We start from the raw sequence: 21,290 nt of genomic DNA on the forward strand, positions 1-21,290 counted from the left end.
ATATTGTTTTAAAGCTACCTGTCTCAAAAGCCTTAGCAAACATTCCTTACCTGGGTCCCAATAGTCTCCTGGAAGCAGCGCCCAAGCTGAGTTTTAACTGAAACAGGAAACATATGAGGAATGGGTTGTTGATTTGTGTAAGTAGTATGTCCTTTCTGAGTCTTCTGATATGGAAGACCTTGGTAAGACACCTGTGGATGTCCTGGCTGAGGTACTTTTGCTTTTTGTCCTGTTGATGTGCTGTCAATTCTTGAAACTTGATGGATCTGAACTGAGGCTTCAGGGGGATGTTTCACATGGATATTCACTATGTTAGGAGGGAACTTCACTAAAACAATTGAAGGAAAAAACACATAAGAAAATTGTTAAAAAAAAAAAGTTTAAAAAGCTATCTTAGGCTCCTCTACGGCATGTATTTTTCGTTCGCTGGAAGTTTTACAGAGTGCCTTGAAGTGACTGAAATATAAATGAAGCCTAAATTCAAGGGTTAGAGGGAAGCCTGAAAGAACGCATAGAGTCTCATTAACAAGAAAATTAATACTCTTCACACAGGAAAGAATGACATTATAGGATTGTAAAGACTGCTACATAAACATGGATGTCCACATTGGTTGGTGTAACATGAATACTTGTGGTCATACTGTGTAATAAGAATCCCATTCAAAGTTCCAGAACTCAGACTCCACTGGGTTATTTTTGGATACACAGTAAGCTTTATTTTCTTTTTCAGATCCATCATCTTTCTCTGGAACACAGAAAAAGCTTCAGATTTCATCCCCTCACCTTTATATACCTGCCAAGTCCCGAGATTGCCCCTGCAACTGTTGCCAGCATCTCAACCATCTAAAACCACCACTCCCTTCTCTGAACTTTGAATTCAGGATTTGGCAGATAAAGAGGGAGGAAATGTTTTTCAGATACTTCCGTTTTTAGATACAGTTGTAGTTTTTAAGTCTGGGTCTATAGATTGAGACCCTCCAGCCAACATAATGTGCATGGAACTGTTTATGAGCCTCAAGTCTCTTTTCAGTGAAATACAAGATGCCCTTTAAAGATGTAATTCAAATTATCATGGGGAGGGAGGGAAGGGACAGGGAGAAGAGGTGTGTGAAAACTTTTACAGTTTGTAAGTTGTATAACAAAGTTAGCATTTACTGTGGCTGGCTTGGTGTCCCTCATCAGCAACTACTGCACAAACTCCTCGAGGTCAGCCAATCCATTAGATGTAACACCCTTCCAAATAAGTATCATTTGACATATTTTCTTTATAATGCGTACTGGATTGTTGAGTCTTACAAATTGTCTCCTTGCCTCCAGGAGGCCAGGCTGTTCTTTGGAACTTGATTAGGCCTTGTCAGTCCTTATTTACAAATTTCAACCTCACCGCTCCATTTCTCAGGAAGCAAATTTCATTTCTTTCAGCTGCTTTGAAATTCTATTATTTTGTAGAAATTACTTTACGTTTTTCACATTATTTTCATTTTTCTAGGCATAATTTTAGTATTAACTGGTTTCACATAAGAATTCCTTAAAAAAATCCCAAACTTATTTTTATTCTGCCCTGCATAGTTGCATTTATGAAAATCTTCAACATATTCCAGACAGAAACATCAGGAATAAGGTAGTAGAAAGTCAGCAAAATATGGCTGCATGGCCGTAATGGCTCTTCAGATCTTGCGTGCAGCAGAAAACCACCTTCAAGCAAAATTTATGCTACATGAGCTCTTCCACAGGTAAACCCACATGGAAAAGATCAGTGTTAAAAGAACCACCAGTAAGACCCTTCTTAGGCTATTAGACTGGTTTTGCAGAGAAAGACAAGACAGCACAGTTTGGCTGTGAAAATAAAAACATTCACCCCAACTTACTATCACATATTTTTATGCATGAAGAGGGATTCTCCAGCTGATAAATCTAAAGAATATATTAGCCCTCAAAAGAAATCACTGAATTGCTCTGCTTTAATTTATCAGTGCACCTAGAGTTGTTCAGATGCCAAAAAGATCAAATTTAGGTTGGTTCCTCTCATGTACTATTACCAGTGCAATCCTCTCCAGCTCTTGGATCACTGCCTAGATGTGCTGATTAATTTTTTATTTCTGCCAGCCATTTCAGGATGAACTGTTTCTTTTTTCCTTGAGATAAATTTAACACTCATCTCTCCACAATCCAACATCCTCATTTGGGTGTGCAAAGAGAAGAAAAGGCTTTGTGACTGCTGATGGTTCTGACGAGGACTTGATGGTCGGGGAAAAAAATATTCAAGACATCAGACTCTTTAACAGTGAGAAACCTACTGTGTGTTTTAAGACAGCAACTCTAAATCTGAAAAACAACAATCTCTTTAAAAAAAATGTTTTCGTTCCACCATATTATCTAAAATAATTTGATCTAGAATTACATAGTGACAGAAATAAATTTCTGCTCTGCTAAACATTTAGTTAATTAACTTCTCTTATTTGCTCACTCCTCCCCCACCCCCTTCCTCTTTTAGATTCAGAAAAGTTCTGGGGAGCTTTAGGGACTGATACTCCAACATGCCACTAGAAACTATTTCCCAACGGACTGTGTAGAAGTCACAACGGAACAAATCCATTGAAAAGATGGGGCTGATACTTAAAAGCATTAATAAAATATTGTGTTTCCAGAAGGATACTGTCAGCACTTCCTTCACAGCTGTGTCCCTGTCTGAAAACAGAATTACTACATCAGATTATATTTATCACAAACATAAATAGTTTGTATCCTTTTAGCTAAGTTATTCAGACACTAGTTGCCAACAACTGAGCATTCTCACATCTTTCCCCCAGATTGTTTTTATTCAGAGGTAGCAATTTTGGAGATGTAATTGTAGCATTTCCTTCAACAAGGACAAAACACAACAACAACAACAACAAAACCTGGCAACTAAAACAAACAAAATGCACAACCTGGAGTTGTCTGAACTTTCTTTGGGCAAAATTTTATTAACATCACAGCTTTTCTTGTTCCTGATCCTCTGCCTTCTTCACATTGTTATATGACCTGGAAAGAATGTTCTATTCATCTGAATCATTTTATGACTTATCTTCACCATGAAATTAACTTATAGGACTCTACAAAATGATATAAGAAAGATAAACAGGGATTGTGGCTTTAGTTTTACATTAGATATACATTCTGTTATGTTGAAAAGCATTGTCTCTTCCTTTCACTCGTAACAATCACCTGCAACTTTCTATCTGGGTGCACTGCAATTTACAGACTCTGTTCAGCCACAATCATCTTCTTTTTCAACATGTCTACACTTCTGGAAGAAGCCCCTTGCATTACCCTTTGCCTCTGCAATCTGCATTAAATTCCCCTATAAACTGAGGTAAATTTATTTATAAACTCTTTTTAATAGCACTGTTATTTCTTGTAATTTCAGTCACTGAGCAAAATACTTTCCATTCATTCTGGTAAGTTCATGATTCAAGTTGTGGTGTCAAGATTCAAACTGTGTAGACAGATCACTATTGTTATAGGTTGGATACCAAAAATTAATAAAATCAACTCCAAATGAAAAAATATCTATCAAGAAAAAAGTTACCTTTTACACCTTGCTGTCCAGACATCGTCAGTGGTAAAGTATGAGTAGAGTGGATAATCTGTGATCCTACAGCCTTGTTCACCTGTTGTGGCTGATGGTGTAATTTTGGAGTATTGGCAGTCTGCACAGGGATCTGGCAAAGTTTACCAGTGTAATTAGGAGGGCACTGGCATTTATCTCTAGAACTGCACTGGCCTCCATTCATGCATGGAAGGTGGCAAATAACTGAAATGAAAACAGAAAGAAAGACTTTGTTAATGACTCTGGCTTTGGTATTATCTGACCACACATCACACACAAGTTGTAGAGGAAAGGAATAGGACTGGGGCCTTTTGTTCTTCCAGCACCTGAGGAATGACTGTCCATCTGACAGGCACTTTTGAGTGCCTTGCGGTAGAACCACTTCTCTTCCCCTCCTGGTTTGCATCTTTCCCCCATGACTAACACAGCAAGCACATTCTTCCCTCAGAAATACCAGCTATTGTATTTCATCATTCTATTAAGCAAGACGCTAAATTAATATGGTGCCTAGCTGCACATCTTATTCGCACTTCAGTACTTAGTCAGCCTCCCATTTCTAAAAATCCTGGACCACCTACACTTTCCTGGAAGACCGGAGAAAAACCTCACTGGAGAGTAGACAGCACTGGGGATAAATTTTCCATTTTTACCATAAGCCTTAGATGTTCTCTGGAAAACCATGTCTTACTGAGTATCTGGACTTTTGCTTAACGTTTATCTCTCAGATAAAATAAGCCACCCACTCATGAAGATCATAAAAATATAGAGAAATTCTACTCAAATGATTTCAGAGACAAATGCCAAAGTATTAAAACATTTTAGCTTGAATATAAAGACAAATGTAATTACTTCTGTGCCAGCTAGTACTTCCATATATACAGCAATGTAAGTTATCAGATGAAATATGAAAAATGTCAACATTAAATGCAAAATATTTCTTAACTCAAAGATACAAACAGTAATAGGCGTGGTTCAGCACTTTCTAAAAATAGGATGTGAGACTTTACAATCAACCATGGTCTGTCTGAGTTGTCAATGTTTTAATGAACTAACATGTAAAAACAATAGGAAAAATACTGTAAGCTTTTATTTAAGACAAAGGCTTTTTTTTTCAGAAATCAAAATTTTTTTGAGAAATAGCATACAGAATCCATTTTTCAGCTTTAGGATAAGATTCTGACTGTAAAAATAAATAAATATAAATCTAGACTTCACAGTAATTATGGCATTTTGCCGAATTGATATTGCTTGGTTTATATTGAATTACAATAAAAATGAAAAACTGTAGATAATGCAAGGTTACCAGGAACCTAGTGCTTATTATTCCAAGTGGTGTAGTCTCTGGACAACTGCAGCCTAGTGTATTATTAATAATACCATAAAACATTAGTATTGGAAAGGAACTTCTGTCTTCTGTGTCCCAAGAAGACACAGTGGGACTTTCAGTAGCACAAGGAGTTCCAACCCAGCTGAGTAATTCACTTGGCCCAGAATAAATGCTCAAGAAATGGTGCAATTCAGCCGGCCCATCACAGTGCACCCTCGTGTTGCATTGACAGGGTCTGGAATGGCAATGCATGATCACCAGATAGGTCCACGCACAAATGTAAACAGCCAGAACTGGTTTTCCACTCTGTTCTGCAAATGTATATTTAATATTTATCTCATCTTATCGCATATTTTCATTTAATATAAACTGACTGAAAGTAGTTCAAGCTGTAGCGCTGTGCTAAAAGGTCTACTTGGCTTCAGAAGGCTATCCACGCCAGTGCAGGCGTCACTTTTTGGGTACCAATGCTGTTGAAACTACATCTGAGTGCCTAAAAGATGCCTTTACAGAATGGGTGTTTTTTCAGGGCAAAATGAAGGATTTTTGACCCCAGCAGTAACTAAAGCATGACAGTTACCTCTGTCTCTCTGGTACCATTTCTCCCTGAGCAGCCACAAGTGAACAGATTTACTGTAATGGTGACAACATACAAAGAATTTATGTACTTGTAAAGATCTGCCTGAGCAAGGTTGAAAGCTATGGTGGTTTTCCTGCAAAAGTAACATCGCACAATGAATTAGTGTAAAGTAGCATTATGGGGACAGCAGTTTGGTGTTTGAAAGAAGTACAGTGAAACAAAGGCAACAGAAAGTCTCACTGATCAATTCCTTGAGTAGAAGAAGCCTATCTCGCAGATTTTCTTCCTGTCCCCTCCACGCTCAAGGTGACAGGGCAACATGCAAAATCCAGCTTTTAAACAATATCAATATACTCAGTATTTCCACCAAAATACATTAATTCCTTCTGAGCCCCTGTTCCCATAAAGCAGTCAGGGTCTGGAAGGCCATGTCACCAGGTATTTCTGCATTACACAGTGCTTTTCAGGCTCTCCTCTCCTGCAGCAGCCCACTGGGTAATGAATGGGCATATGAAAAGCTTGGCTTTCAAGCAAACAAAAGTTTGTGATAAAAATACTAGGAAGTAAGATACCAATGGAAAAGAGTTCATTCATGACACAAAATAAAAAATTCTAAGCTGCTCATGCTATCATGTGGTATGAATCGCTCAGGCAACTGATTTATATATAGATATATTGATTTACATCTCTTAAAGGTCTGTCCTAGTGTATGAGGAAGGAACGTTAAATAAGAATACATTAAACCTATTCAGAGGATATAAAATTCTGTAACAAAAAAAAAAAAAATTCCGAAATAGGCAATTTTAAGTTACACTCAGCCATGTAAAAAAGAAAACAGGATGTGATCGCCAGTCTACAGCGAAAATTTAGTGATTTCAAATGGTAAATATTACCAGAAATTAAAAACAACAAAAAAAGATGAAACACAGTGAAATAAAATACCTGGTAATACTTGATAATAGGTATAATACACACAGACACACACTAATTGTGATGTTTCCTAAAGCAGTTTATGGCCAGGAGAAAGGGCTACATTTGATTATAATACTGATGCTGGAAATCACAGGCACACAACTTCATCAGAGCTGGAATTGCACACAGACCATTTGAGAAAAATGAGCTGAAGGGGGTTTAGGTTTATGGCATCCAAAAAGGCAGAGGAAGGAAACGCTACTTTTCCTCACCAAGGCTCTGAGAATCTTAGGTTAACAAAGACCGAAGAGCCCTGGGGAAAGGATCACTTAAGATAGGAACAGGATATAAAGCCAGGGTATGTTTGAACAGCTCAACTTTTGATGGAAGATTTTTGGTTTGGTTTGTTTTGTTTTGTCATTGAGGTTAAAGAACTTAAACAGAATGGCTGAACACTGCCAGAGGCATAGGGGACATTCCTGACAAAAAACAGACCCACGCACTGAGACCATTAGAAGATGCTGGGTTTGCATGTATGTTCACAACTGGCATTCAGACAAACAGCAAACTGGAGTTTGATTCTCACTGGGCTGTTGCCATTGCTTCTGAAAAAAGAAAATAAAAAAGGGAAATAAAAATATCCATTACAACGTGAAACTGTCTAGCTGCTCAGAGCTGATAAAAATGGGGAGCTAGATACACAAAACAAGAAATTTCAATTCACACATGGCTATCTTACAAACAAAATAAAGTATTAATGGACCTAAGAAAGGCAACAAATTCTTCACTCAGATCTGCCGTAAACCAAGTCTCTTAACTGTCTCTTAAGGATCAGCCAACATAAGACTGAACAAATGTAATGATTTCTTAATATAAATCAACACCCATCCTTTAGAAATATAGAGACAAGTTTAAGGAACCACAAACATTTAAAGTTGTCTTGGGCAATTAATTGGTAATAACAAGCTTTGATTTCTCTGGCAACCAAAGGCCTTAATTACCCCCAGCCTGGCACAGCTTGGTGCGTATGACTGTTCCAAGTGAGCCAAGCAGAGAAGGTACATCAAGACATCCCCACAGGGAGTCTCTGAAAGTCTGGATGCATAGAAAAAGGACAACATTTGCAGCATGAATCCTGATAAAGCTTTCATAGCTATGGGTTGGAAACACAAGAAAAGGGCATGAAATCACCAACAAAGAAGCTACGAAACCACTGCTATACAGTTTGTCCATGTAATTACATCATCTATTTTGTTTTCAAGGTACTCAAACAACCTCGAACAGCTCCACATAAACTAATTTAATCAAGTCCGAATGTTTTAATTTAATCAAAATAACATGTAACAAAACAAATTCCAAGCACCTAAATCCTCATAATCCTTAAAAAACAGCCCACGCTTACCCAAACAAGCCCTTAGGATGGAAATTCCCTTCCTGTAACTAGTGTTGAAGAAAATGAAGATTGGTTTTGAGATGTTCCTCATTTAACTCTCAAAATTCCTTTTCTTTTACACCTCAGGAAACATGTGAGTTTCTTTTCTCCCTTTCCCTCATTACTCTTTGCCTTTTCTGCTTACACACTACCAACTATTCAATTGTAAACACTTTTCAATTATATCACCTAGCTCTCCAAGGAAAACCTTAAACTGCTTGTTAGATTACAGTATTCCCACTGGATGAATCATGAATCAGCACACTAATTTTGTCTCTGAGTACTACAGAGTTATCCAGCATTACTGCATGCCACACAGTTGTTTGGTCATCTTTCCTCCATGCTGTTACTAAGCATGCAGAACGCACAGGGACCAGCAGGTAGTTCTAACAAACACAATTCTTCTCTAAGAAGAAGAGGTGAATGTTAACTGAGGGGAAACACAGCCACATCCAACACCCCTGGAATAGAGCGTCTTTTAACATCATACATTTTAGGCAAAAGTTGAGACCTAGAAGTGCTATACACAGATCTGCACAATTGCTCCAAACTTATTTCTACTTTTAATTGCAAAAACTCTAACAGTAACTTACAAAAGGCACAGAGGCATGAGTTACAGTAATGATGCTATTCTTCAGTTTAGACTCTTCCCTATTCCTCTATTATTTTTATAAATCCTACACGTCATTCTCGGTGTTTCTAACTACTTCATCTTAAATGGTTTTCTCTTCAGATTCCTGGTCAAAATTCAGACTTTTTATGTAAACAAATTGCAAGTTAAGTGACCAATTTATTTGTTTTAAAGTAAGATTAAGATAATCTTGATATTAAAAACTTGTGCTTTGGGAAGCAGATAGAGCAAAGAAGCTTCAAGTGCCCTTGATTTAATAGTATAACACCTCTACGTTTAGCTCTGAATCTATCCTAATGTTTGTATTTTGACAGCTTTTAGGAGAAATGTTCTATTGCAACAACCGACCACAATTTTTAAAAGTAAATCTGATGGCAAGACCTCCAGCAGCAGATAAAAAAATGCTCTTTTCTGCTCACCACTGGCACCAAGAAAATGATGCCCAGCTCATGTGAAGGACGTGGTTACCATCCACAAACCCCTTATTCTGTACCACTACTGTTCACTGATCCAGACAGTGAGGACAGCACCAGATTTGGCTGGAGATAAACGCAATCCTGCAGCAATGGCTCCTCTCTGCTACTGGCAAGAGTAGGCAGGGCCTGTGACAAATGGCAGTATGGTGTGCGGGGTGAGCCTCCCCATCACAGCACTTTTCAATGAAATCTCTACTACTCAAGAAACAGGGAAAAATGTTTTGAGGATATCCTCTGGCTTCCTTTGTTGAATGTAATCTTGTATATAAACAACGGCTTAAGCATAAAGCAAGAACTCAGGTAGACTAACACCCTGTACTATGCATAGTAACATGCAACTATATTTTGAAATAGTTTGTAAAAGTGAGAGTGTTGTTGGAAAATCAGTGCACGAAAGGTGGGTAGAACTGCAGTGTATACTTTCTCAGTTGGGTACACTAAAAAAATACAAAGTAAAAAATAAAATGAGAGCTGTCATACAGAAATCTCTCTAGTAAACAGTTTCATTTGCTTTATTACTAGTTTAAGTAGTTTTAAGTTATCTTGCACAAATATAGATTCCCCCCAAATGGCATGAATTTAAACCTGCAATTGTTTTACAACAAATAATTGCAAATTAATTAGAATGACAGACAGTAGAACAGTATAGGTAAGGAACATACTTCAAAGAACATCTTGACTTCAAAGTACATTTCCTTATTAGTGGAGGCTGTTTTTATCCAACTTGATGAATACAATTTATGAGTAGGAATACCAAAATCTAGTTTGTTTATATACTCCCAGGATTTTGTTTCTCCTTATTCTGTGCTTCTGTAGTTACAACTTTCAGCAACACAATATATTGAAAGCTGTTATGCACATTCCTTTGCAAATGGACTCCCATGTCTTAATCTCATGAAAAAACACAGTAGTCACTTCAGTGGTCGCATCAAGATTCACATATATACAGTGAAAAATAAATGAAACTATTAAAAATGTTCAGAAGTGGAAAAAAACCTACTTCATGCCATTCAAGGTGGCATGCTCCATTATGGCAGATTTCTGACATTAAGCAATACAGAGGAACTATATCAAATGTGGTCTCTTACAGTCACCTTCACAGTGCTTATGACATGTAATTATTATAACAAGATTCTTATCAAACAAGTTTTTACTCTGAATGTTGTAATATATTAATAGATATTATGTCTGAATGTGATACTGAAGGCACTTCAGATGTTTCCTCTGGAAAGAAATAAGATCTGCAACACCGCAGGGAAAATTTTCAAACAGGAACCTAATGGCACGATAAGAAAAAAACATGCAGCTACTAAACTGGCTCCTCAGCTATTGCGAATTAACATGGTTACTGACGTCATTAGGATTTGTCTGATATTTTTAAAGTGTTATTGCCAAGGGATCTTTAACAAACTAATGCACCCCCACTTGGAAATGGGATAAGTACTGCTGTTTATCCAGACAAGGAAATCAAATTATTGCCAAAATAAACAAGTGTTATTTCTGTCTGGATCATACATGTTGTGGGGGGTTTTATCTTGGTTTTTGTGGGGGTTTGTTTGTTTGGTTTGATTGGGGGGGTGGTGGTGGGGGGACACGAAACAAAATCCACAAAGAAGAATCCTCAAACAAATTTAACATTTCTTAAATACAACCAATCTTTTCTACATATAAGTGTTGTTTTCTGTAGGTAAAATTATTTTATTACATTAGCACTGTTAACATTATTTTTCAAAAACACCCCTACAACACTAGGGATAAATGCAGAATGATGGCATTTCTTGGGAATTATATATAACCACTATTAATATCTCCACCTCCCACAAAACAATATTAATACCAAGCTGGATTGCAGGGGTCATTTTGTTGGTTTGTGGTTGAGTGCACATGACATTTCAAGACTGTTAACATTAAAAGATCTAAGGAAACACCTGAGTCCAGTGATGAACTCAACTAATACGGAATTCTTGAGCAAGAGAATGAATCATATTCAAATAACAACAGCTTTTGCTCTAACCCAACTGCAACCACATCCAACTCTGTCAAGATGATGAAAGCAGCAGGTTGTCTCTAAAAATCCCGGTGTAAGGAGATCCGTGTCCACACGTCATACAGATGTACTTCTTACAGATGCCTTTTATATAAAACTTCTTTATCCAGAAACTACTAACAGAGATACATGAGTCCTTGAATGCATTTATTTTTCCTTCCTGCAAAGAACATCCTAAACTTCTAAACATCATGAGAACATGGAGCTTTTTAAAAATGGATTGCTTTAGGGAGAGGATAAACTCTCCTAGAAATGCATCCCTCATTGTATCATATTATGACAGAACAGATGAAATATTCATATTTCAGTGTGAGGAATCCAAGCAGAACAATAACAGGGAAAAAGAGTTTTAGCCTCCATACCCTGCTGGTGGTATAACACAGCATTTGTTTGCCAATTTCAAGGACACTTGTAAAAATGGTTTGCCTGCACCCTTTCTGAGATGGACTAAATGTCACCAGAAGGCTACTTAGACATGTCTTAGACTGTGAAATTGATAAATATTTTGAAATCTAAATATTTTGTTCATCCAACATGGACCCACAGTTTTGAAGAGGAGAAAAGAACGTTGCCTCCTTCTCACAAAGTATAACATTTCATTCTTTCAGCCCCTTTATTAAGATCATGATCTTAAATGTAACAGCTTTCATATCAGACGGTACCTACATCTACTTTGAAACCAGTATTTCTAGCTACTAACAATCCAGAAAAAAAAAAAAAAAAAAAAACAGCTGTTTCTGTATGAGGCATGTAAGTTGGACCAACTGTTTCCACACACAAAGCAAACAGTTATTGAATCCTTTTCCTTTTATTCTATCAGGACTAATAATTTTATAAATGCATCTGTCGTATGTTCTTTCCCATACCATTACTGAGGTGGGTCTCATGTAATATTTAATGTCTACCCTGGAATATTTTTCTGTAAATTCTTTAGCTGTCCTTACCAACTTTCTATATTAAATAAAATGTATCACTATTTTCTCCCCTTCCACTTGTCATCATTGATCCCTCGGGTCCCACGCATCATTACAAAACCAGGCTGGTGTCTTCCTTATTCCTTGCTGAATCATGTCTGGACACTTCCAAAAGTAACTCCAACCATTTCATGCTTTTCCATATTTTTTTTCCTCCTAATCAAGTCTACTTCTGATTTTAACTTGTAAAAGAATCCTTACTGAACAAAATTCATACACAAAAATCTAGAGAAAAATGCAGGTAGCTTTGAGGATTGCAATCAAAGCACTGTTCTTAGCTTGAATCAAGTCTCATGACTGAACTCAGTAAAGTTGAGAATCAGTGAGCAGAAGGGCAAGTAGTACTATTCACTAAAGCCATCTGGACAGATGTGACTTTATACTTTAAAATATGCTGCCAAGAATCCTGGAGAATCGCTCTTGCTCTAGAAGTATTCTTCCTCTCAAGAGGAAAAAAAAACAAAATCCCAAACAGCCTTCTCTTTCTGTCACTCTCCCTACTCCATGAAATGCCATAGTTCACTTACTAAAAAAAAAAAAAGACATTGCACTAAGGAAGCCCAATAGCTGTCATCATGCCTATGGCTATTTGACGATCTATCAATTCAGTTATTTTTAAGTTGCTGCACATTTACATATGTGAAGAAATACCTTACAATTATACTGTGTGTCTGTTGTAGCTGTGACCATTTTCTGGCTTCAGACATATCATTTTACAAAGTCTTACACTTTTTCATAGACAAATATGCATTTTCTTTGCCCTATACATGTCGACAACATACTTCCAAAACCAGGAAATACAGAGGGTGTTTTTTGGTTGGTAGGTTTTTTGGGGGGATTTATTTGTTGTTTTTTTTTTTTGGTTGGTTGGGTTTTTTTGGGTTTTTTGTTTGTTTGGTTGTTTTTTGTTTTGTTTTGTTTTGTTTTTTATTATTTTTTAAATTCTATTACAGATCTAGAATAATACATTTAAAATAACCAGAAAGGAAACACTAAAACTGAAAGTCCACTGCTAGAATGCAGTCTAGCTATTCCCTTAATGTTTTCACTGTTTTCACAATTTTGGAAGACATATCTTTTAAAATGAAACTGTACTTCACTAGTTCTTCTCAAACCCTCCTCTATGTACCACTACCAGCATGAAGCTTTAACAAATTGTGTAATACCTTAAAGCCTAATTGGAGGAATGTCTGTGATGCTACTCAAGGCAGCACTACATGGTAAATTACCAAGGAAGGCAAGTAGAAAAAAGCATCATAAAATCAGATCACCTACATCTTCAGGCATTTTACATTTTGTATCTGCCAACAGCGAGCTTTCCATTAAAAATTCATTCTCTAAGTCAACGTTAAGTACAGGCTCAGTTTCTGGGATGATCATTATCTTCACAATTAATTGAGCTTTCTGTGAACTGCTGAAAGGCTGTCTAGTGATTAGCATCACTTATGGTACTGTGAACTGACTGTAAATAAGTTGCAGTAAGTGTAACAAACTAGGTGTACACTAGAAAAGAACTGTTTACTTATGAAAAGGGGGGAGGGATTGCTGTCTTCACTGGGGACAGAAAGCTGTGAGATCTCATCCAAGGAAAAACAGAATCAAGTAGGTTTTGTCTTAGTTCTCTGGGTCTGTAATAGAGTGAGTTGAACAAATTTCTGAATCTCCACTGCCTGTAATCTAAGTATCAACATGCACACCATACATAGATGCTGACATATAAGCAGTCTCTGACTACATGCCTGTCCCACTCTGTCTGTTTTTCATTACAAAAGCATATCAATAATGAGGCATCTGTCATTCTTTAATAGAGGTTACATTATCAACTATGGAGATCCTGATACTGAAAAGTGGGAAGCAGGTTCAGATCGTAAAGGACAAGGCTGCAATAGATAATAAAGAAATATACATCTGTCAAGAGAACATAATGATCAGCAAGAAGTCCAGAATGAACATGCACAAGATAATTTGACTGCACTACTTGTATGTCTTCCTCAGTTTTAAATACAATACTTCACAACACTTCAGGAAGAAAATTTGGATGCTGATGACTTGAAGACACAAAGTCAATCAAGTGACATCTGATATACCCCCAGGTGTTTCACCTGTCCCTCAATGTGCCTCCAAAGGGCAATGGGAGTCTCACAGGACCTGTACTACACCCTTCCAAGCTCATGTGATAAGCCAGCTATCCTCAGAGACGTCAAATGCAACTAAAGGTCTGTGTGTAGGTGACTGAAATGAGCATCATCTAACCAACAGTTGCCATGGAACTACTACATTGTTACAGTGTGGAAAGAATGGGATGGCTGAAAAACAGTATTAGAATATTCAAATGCCATCAGAAAAATAAAAGACATGAATAGCCTAAAGCTCTTGCGACTCAACATAAAAATAGTATAGTAAAAACTATGGTAGTTGAAAAATGACTGACAGGAGGATTTTGGTTCAATAATGGACATGATTCTCACACTGGTTCTTCACTAAATCTGCTTCTAATATTCCTAGTATCTGAGACTATTCAGACACTATTTTTAGAGGCAAGGGGATAGACAGAATGTTAAGAGATGACTCACTCCCACCCTCATCATATTTGGTGAATCTTCTGATTTTATTAGAGGTGCTCCTAATATATTGATTATAACACAAGAGTTAGGTCTGCAATTAGTATATTAAGGAAAAAAAACAAACACCACTAGTTGCTGTTTATCAGGAATTAATGCATTACAAATGGCCGGTGTCAGACTTTTGATAATGATACTAACACATACAGAAAAGCTACTTCAGGCATTTCTTCGGACTTGTACAATGTGCTGATATTATTTTTCCTCTTTGTGCAAGCAAAACACAATACTAACATGTATTAGTTAATGCTGTGATGTATCTGTTTTCAACAAACAGAACAGGAATTCAACAGGACAGATAACAATGAACAAGCATCTTTATTGCTACAGAATCCTTCCCAGCTGTATTCTTCCCTTCTACTGTCAGCTGAGCAGCATTACCCAAATTTAAGAACTACAAAATTAACAAGTGACTTGACCACAACGACACTAAGCTGTTATTATTCATGCACTGTTACAAACCAGTGAAGCCACTGGACAGTTCCTCTGCTCTGACACCATTCTTCTATTAGGCTGTTTCCGAAAAACATGCTGGACTCTTCCATCAAGTAAAAAAGTAATAATACCCAGTAGTATTGGGCAGAGAAAAGAGCTGCTCTTAGACATTAAACTACTTGGTTAACATCATATGAAGTGGCAAAATGTCCTAAGAAACATTTAAGTGATTGGTCACAGCTGTGTTATGCAAAGGTTCTAAAGACCACAGAAGCAGCAAAGCTGACACTGGCCAGGGACATCAGCATCTTCATCATTTCTGCCAACTGAATAATAGATACTTAAGCTCAGCTTCTTCCCATTTAACCTTTTGTGCCTTCTTGAACTAAGTTAGGACTGCTATTAGCTGAGGTTTCCCAGTCTGTCAGTGAAGAGAGGCTCACCCAGAGGGCCACTCAGCCCACCCACAGGCCAACCTGCCACACAGGTGTCTCTCTTCACTGACTCCTAGGATCCTACTTAGGCACCTCAGTAAGATTTGGTGAGTGGGATGAGCCCTCCAAGCTTTGATCCAAAGGGATCAAACATCTATCCACTGCATCCCACACCATAGACATCCCTCCAATAGCAAAATTATGTTTAGAATAGAAAACAAAAAGCCACTAAAACAGTAGTAGTTACAAAAACTTCCATAATTTCCAAACATCATGAGACTGCCCTCTGATTACTGTAGCATTACCACAGTGGTTATTTTTGTGTGAAAAAAATTTACAATAAGAATAAAGTAGGAAAAGATTCTATCAAGTGGATACCTATTAAGATATAAATAATAGCTTGTAATCCAGACCTTCCTGGACTAGTTAAAAATCATGAAAACCATGAGCTATCTAAGATTTTCTGGCACTGGCTACATCACAAGAAATTGGAAAGTTTTCTAGGGAGTTGACCTTGAGGAGATGACACAATATGAGAATATTGGGAAGGATATTATTCAGAGTTTGAGTAATAAATTAGGTCATTGGAGACCTGTGAAAAGCAAGAGACTCAAATCTTGAAGTTCTGAAGGACGAAAGGAACAGAGTTAGTGCTAATGAGTAGAAAGGATAAAGGTTACTCTGCAGAGAATGCACAGTTGGAAATCCATTAAAAGCCACATATATTCAACACTTCTCATTGTGGTTCATTTAACAACACAAAATAGCTGTATAAATTGTTGCACAAGCTGTGTAAACGTAAAATACAGTCAGTGCTCTGACTGGTGATGTCCAGTCCCAAGCAATTAAACCCTGCACCCAACTCCCCTGAGCTGTATACAACACCACTGACAAACTTCACGCTCCAGTGGGGTACCTGACCATGCGTGCCAAATGCGTGCAAGAACAAAAATATCCCTTTGCACCCCTTGTCACAACTGGCATTCTATGTAACTTCCGATAAAATTGAAAAAAGATGTTCTAGTACCAACTTACAAAGCATCTAATTAAACAGACTGAATTTAATATCATCAAACTGTAAGTGAGACATGATGGACACATACTAACTGCAAAAAGGTAATATTACAGCTTACGTTATGAAGCTGGTCTCCTTTGGTCCCTGTACCAGCAGTCTCCAAAGCAGGGTGTGCTCACCCCAAGCAATGTGCTAGACAATCTACTGGGATGCTGGAAAGAAATAAGTTTTGTCAAAATAGAGTAGACTTCCTCTTTATTACAGCCATTTTGTGTATATTTTAGAATGTATGTATATACGATATATACAGTAGTACGCGTATATGATTAATAAATATATATACATACATATATAGGTATGTGTGCTCAAAATTTTTTTGTGGATAGGGATGTGCAATAGGACCACCGTCCTATACAATTTATGAACAGAACCTGTCCCTCTCAGGGGAAGTCAGAGAACTTGTGTTCTTAAATTACGACATGACAAGTTGCTGAAAGTTCCCCTAAACTTGAATTATCTGAATAATATAAAATATAAAAATCTGACTTCATAGCTCGGCTTATCAGCTTGAAACTAAACTAAAGATACAACCAACATGACAAAATAACAAAGTATTTGGCTGAATAAAATACAGATGAGAAATACTCTCTGTGACTGGGTTTCTTAAAACTCAAATCCCTTCCTGTGCAAGCAGCAAAGACCCAATTCTTCTATTCATTAACTTGCATCCCTGAAGACTTTTATGTAAGAGGGTTTGTAAAAAAAAAAAAAAAAAAAAAAAAGAAAAAAGAGTTTAAAATTCCCATGGTCTTCAGCTTGATTCACATCTGTAAATCCCTGGTTGAAAGTTCAGTTTCCTTTTAACAATCCAGATTTTTAATGGACACATGGAAAACTCAAATAACTTTAAAGTATGCATAATGAAGATAAAGTTAATGTTAAAAAAGAAATCCAGAAATCTCAGTGCCTCTACACTACAAAACAGGCCTCTCAATTACTGCGATACTCAAGTCTCAGATCTAATTATAGGTGGAATGGATAGGTGAAAGTCATACAGTCTCCACTGTGCAGACAGGGGTATTATCTGGAGCAGAATAAACAAAACCAGAATATAGGGTAGAGAGGCCGAACAGGGAAAGACTGAGAGCAGTAGAGCAGTGATAGCTGCTTGCTTCTTTCTGATTTGTCACATCCGAAAGGACATACTAAATATAAACCAATTTGCTAAGAAATCTATCCATGATAAATGCCATATTTTAACCAGTAAAGACATTTGTCAGACTCTTCTGAGCTTACATAATTCAAAGGCAACTTTCTTCTTTTTTAAGTGAAAACTGGCATATACTTGATCTTCAGTGAGGTATGTGCAAAGACATTTGGTTTAGCAATAACAAAATTACAGCTGTAAAAGGTAGTGTGTTTATTTGAATATGCAACAATGTAATCATTCAAATAAATGCACTCTTAGTTCTCCTTTTACAGTACTTCAGGTCAGATGTACAGAAAATAATCCCCAGAAATTAAAACCATATACAGCAAAATAAAGCATTATGCATGTTAACTTTGTGTTCTGTTTTGCTTCAATGTTGAGGGAAACATATTCCATGTGTTTTTGAATGGCTGCAGGTGTGGATTTTGTACCACTTCCATTTGTGGTTTTTCCTATGACGGCACATCCAAAAACTGTGTTCTCTGTAATACACAGTTTGTTTAGTGCTTTGAGAGCAGATGGACTCTTGCGTCGCAGTGATGGTCTGAAGTCCTTAAGGATAGCAAGGGAGTGGAAATGAGTTGCTAACAGGCTTGTCTAAGTTCAATCTCATGAAAATCATCTGGCTGAACAACATTTTTTCTTTAAATTAGCACCTGACCTCTGTTAGAATCAGAGGAAAAGAGGTCAAATTTGAATAATTGTTTTAAGATTACGAAGAAACAGATCACAGATGCTGTAAGTTGTATGGTAGAAACCAGAACTATTTGTTGAGGACAAGTACTGATAAAGTCATGGTGGAGGGAAAGCATTCCTTCTGAACAGATGTGGATACCAACAACAAAATCCTTAAGATATAATTTTTCTTTATAATTTGAGTATAGCTGGCCCATAATTGAAAAAGCATTAAAATCCTGAGTGCTTCTCAGACTACAGAACAGTACATTTACATGATAGGGCAGAACTTTAGGCTGTTAGTGGTTCAGATTAGGAAAGCCTACACTACACTACCTGGATTAGAAGTATTATAAATGAATTCATTCTCCTGTCTGCTCAAATTTACTTTCTAGAACAAAGGGAGAATGGAATAAAGGAGTATCTGTTAAATTGATGCTCGTGATAGGTGGATCCTCCCAAATTGTTTTGCATCACCTCATCACTTCCTAGTATCTTCCATAAGGCAGAGGATGTAAACAAATAATAAAACAGATCCATCATTATCTGTGGTTCTTTCTATTTTAGTCACTTAGTCCAGTGTCTGAGGAAAAATACTTGGCCTTCATTTTGCTACAGCTGTCACAATGCTGCTGCATGAATAAATATTTCAAGCATGGCCATCATTTATACAGATTAAATTTCAAATTACCAGCTAAAGCAGCGAATAAACTCCAATGTCCTGATCCTTTTTTTTTCCCGAGACACACAGACTCTGACAGACTGACCAACTTCCCTGATGACTGTTGCAGTAAGCTTACAAACAAGTTTTTTGAAAATTCTGAAATTTTCAAGTGTCTGCCAGTGTCTGTTAAAAGAAAAAAAAAAATCATCTGGCAGCAAAAAGAGCATAAAACAATAAAGCTTGACAAGACAGAAACGATAATTACTGCAGGAGCAGTAGAAACAAAACTTTTACCAAATAAGGCTACAAGGTACCCACTACAGAGACAGTGAAAAGAATACACTGATAATACTGGGGGAACAGCGAGGTTCTTACATTATAGCTGCTTGAGAAAAGAATGACACTATGGCAAGTTCAAGTGCAAAAAACCAAGGATATCTCAAAGTAACACTTTACTCTTACCCACAGAGAATACACCACTAAAAACAGGCTATGAATTATTGCATGCTGTTCTTGAGCTAAGCTGTTATTCTAGAAATAAGCTCCTCATCAATTAGGATGTCTGAGGGAACACAAGTTGAAAACCAAAGCATTAAAAAAATTATCAATTATTCTCAGTTATATTACCAAAAGGAATTAAAAATCCCTGCATGACATTTCTTATCAATTATTTTAAATCCCCTGTTTGAGAAACTACACATGTATCTGCTAAGTCTCTGCTGAAGCCATAGAAGTGTTTTGCTGGGACACAAATTACAAAGATTAGACACTATGCATCATCTACCCAGGCTGACACCATTCACCTAATAGTAAACACCACTTCAAAACAGAGAAGATGTTGCCATTCTAGCAACTGTTATTAAACCCAGTACAACAACAACAAAAAGAATAAAATACAATGAGTAGAAAACTGAACAGTGCACATCTGACGCCAGCAGAGTCTGTAAATTCTCACAAATCTACACAAATGCTTTTACAAACTGTTGGTCTTCCAGCCTGCCTTCCCTGGCACACAAGCCCTCATATGTCATCAAATTTGCCCTCCAATATTATTTACAGTAAATGTCCTTTCACACCAAACAGTATTGATAAATCTTCCTCAAATATCATTACCTTTTAGTACCTCTTAAACATAATAAGTATGTGTAGTATGTATCATATGGAGCAAAGAAACAACACCTTTTTTACATAACAAACAGCAGCAAGAAAGTCCCATTTGTTACTCCTGGATTTCCTGTCATACAAAAACCAGATAAAAACGTGCTGGCTTGCTTTTAGGTGTTTGCCATTTTTAACCAACACAATTCTTTGATAATACCAGAAGTGCTTTAATAAAAAGCACTGTTAACTTCTATAGCATTGATAGAAATTAATGATTGTGTATATCTGGATAAAATTCAGAAATTCTATCTTTTTTTTGGTTAAATAAATTATTTACATTTTCACAGTTGTAAATAAGTATGGTCTCCAGACTCTTCACTGGATAGGAAATTCTGTTAGAATAATAATTGCATAGCGTGTCTTTTTAATAAATTCCCTTTGAATAACCTATTGTTTTAAGATATACTGGTCAAATTTCCTTTTATTACTTTCAACAGAAGACCAAATAAAATTTGAGCAAAATGTTTATGGTGCTTCTTGGAAGTTTCGGTCTATACATAATTGGGAACTTCTGGTCAACCTCAATTATCCAAAAGCATTTGTACAGTGTCAACACAGTAAAACAGGAGAATTTGTTGATAGAAAATTCCAATAGGGAAAGTGCCAAAATTCAATAGGCAATATAATTCCAGCATTATTGCAACAGGGTACAAGAAACACAGATCACTGTGATCCATGCTGGAAGCTTTAAAATTTATTATTAAATAAATGTATCTGGTCCTTCAAAATAAGAAAGACCAGATATATTTTCACTTCGGACACTATTTTGCCAAATGACGTCTGGTAGAGCCTCATTAACATTTCATAGATGAAAGGAGGATGGATAAACACCATCTCATTCTCTTCTAGTGTCACAAGGAAAATTGGCTCACATGGACTGCAGGCCACAACATGTACATTTGACTCCTTTCTCAGCATCAAGAATTCCCTACAAAAAGACCAGTGAAGCTGTAAGAGAAACACTTAACTTTCACTCATATTCGATGAAACAAGAAATAAAGGGTTCCTGAAAATCTGCCCTTCTTCTGAGGGAAAACACACAACCAAATATTCCCTCATCCTCATTAATGGTCTAAGTAAATGATGGTTGCACACAGCAAAGCC

At 36.8% G+C, this 21,290-nt stretch overlaps 1 protein-coding gene across 7 annotated transcripts in view; it reads right to left on the bottom strand.

Annotated features, from left to right (window-relative positions):
• Window positions 1–21,290, bottom strand: part of LTBP1 (latent transforming growth factor beta binding protein 1) — a 196,513-nt gene that overhangs the window by 103,839 nt on the left and 71,384 nt on the right. For all 7 annotated transcript variants that reach the window (XM_071806163.1, XM_065835819.2, XM_065835820.2 and 4 more), the window contains 2 exons: window positions 3,572–3,796; window positions 51–328 (listed from right to left, as the gene is read on the bottom strand). In XM_071806163.1, coding sequence (XP_071662264.1) covers window positions 51–328; window positions 3,572–3,796 — 503 coding nt within the window. The remainder of the gene's footprint in view (window positions 1–50; window positions 329–3,571; window positions 3,797–21,290) is intronic.

This window comes from Patagioenas fasciata, chromosome 3, assembly GCF_037038585.1.
Source record: "Patagioenas fasciata isolate bPatFas1 chromosome 3, bPatFas1.hap1, whole genome shotgun sequence".
NCBI lineage: Eukaryota > Metazoa > Chordata > Aves > Columbiformes > Columbidae > Patagioenas > Patagioenas fasciata.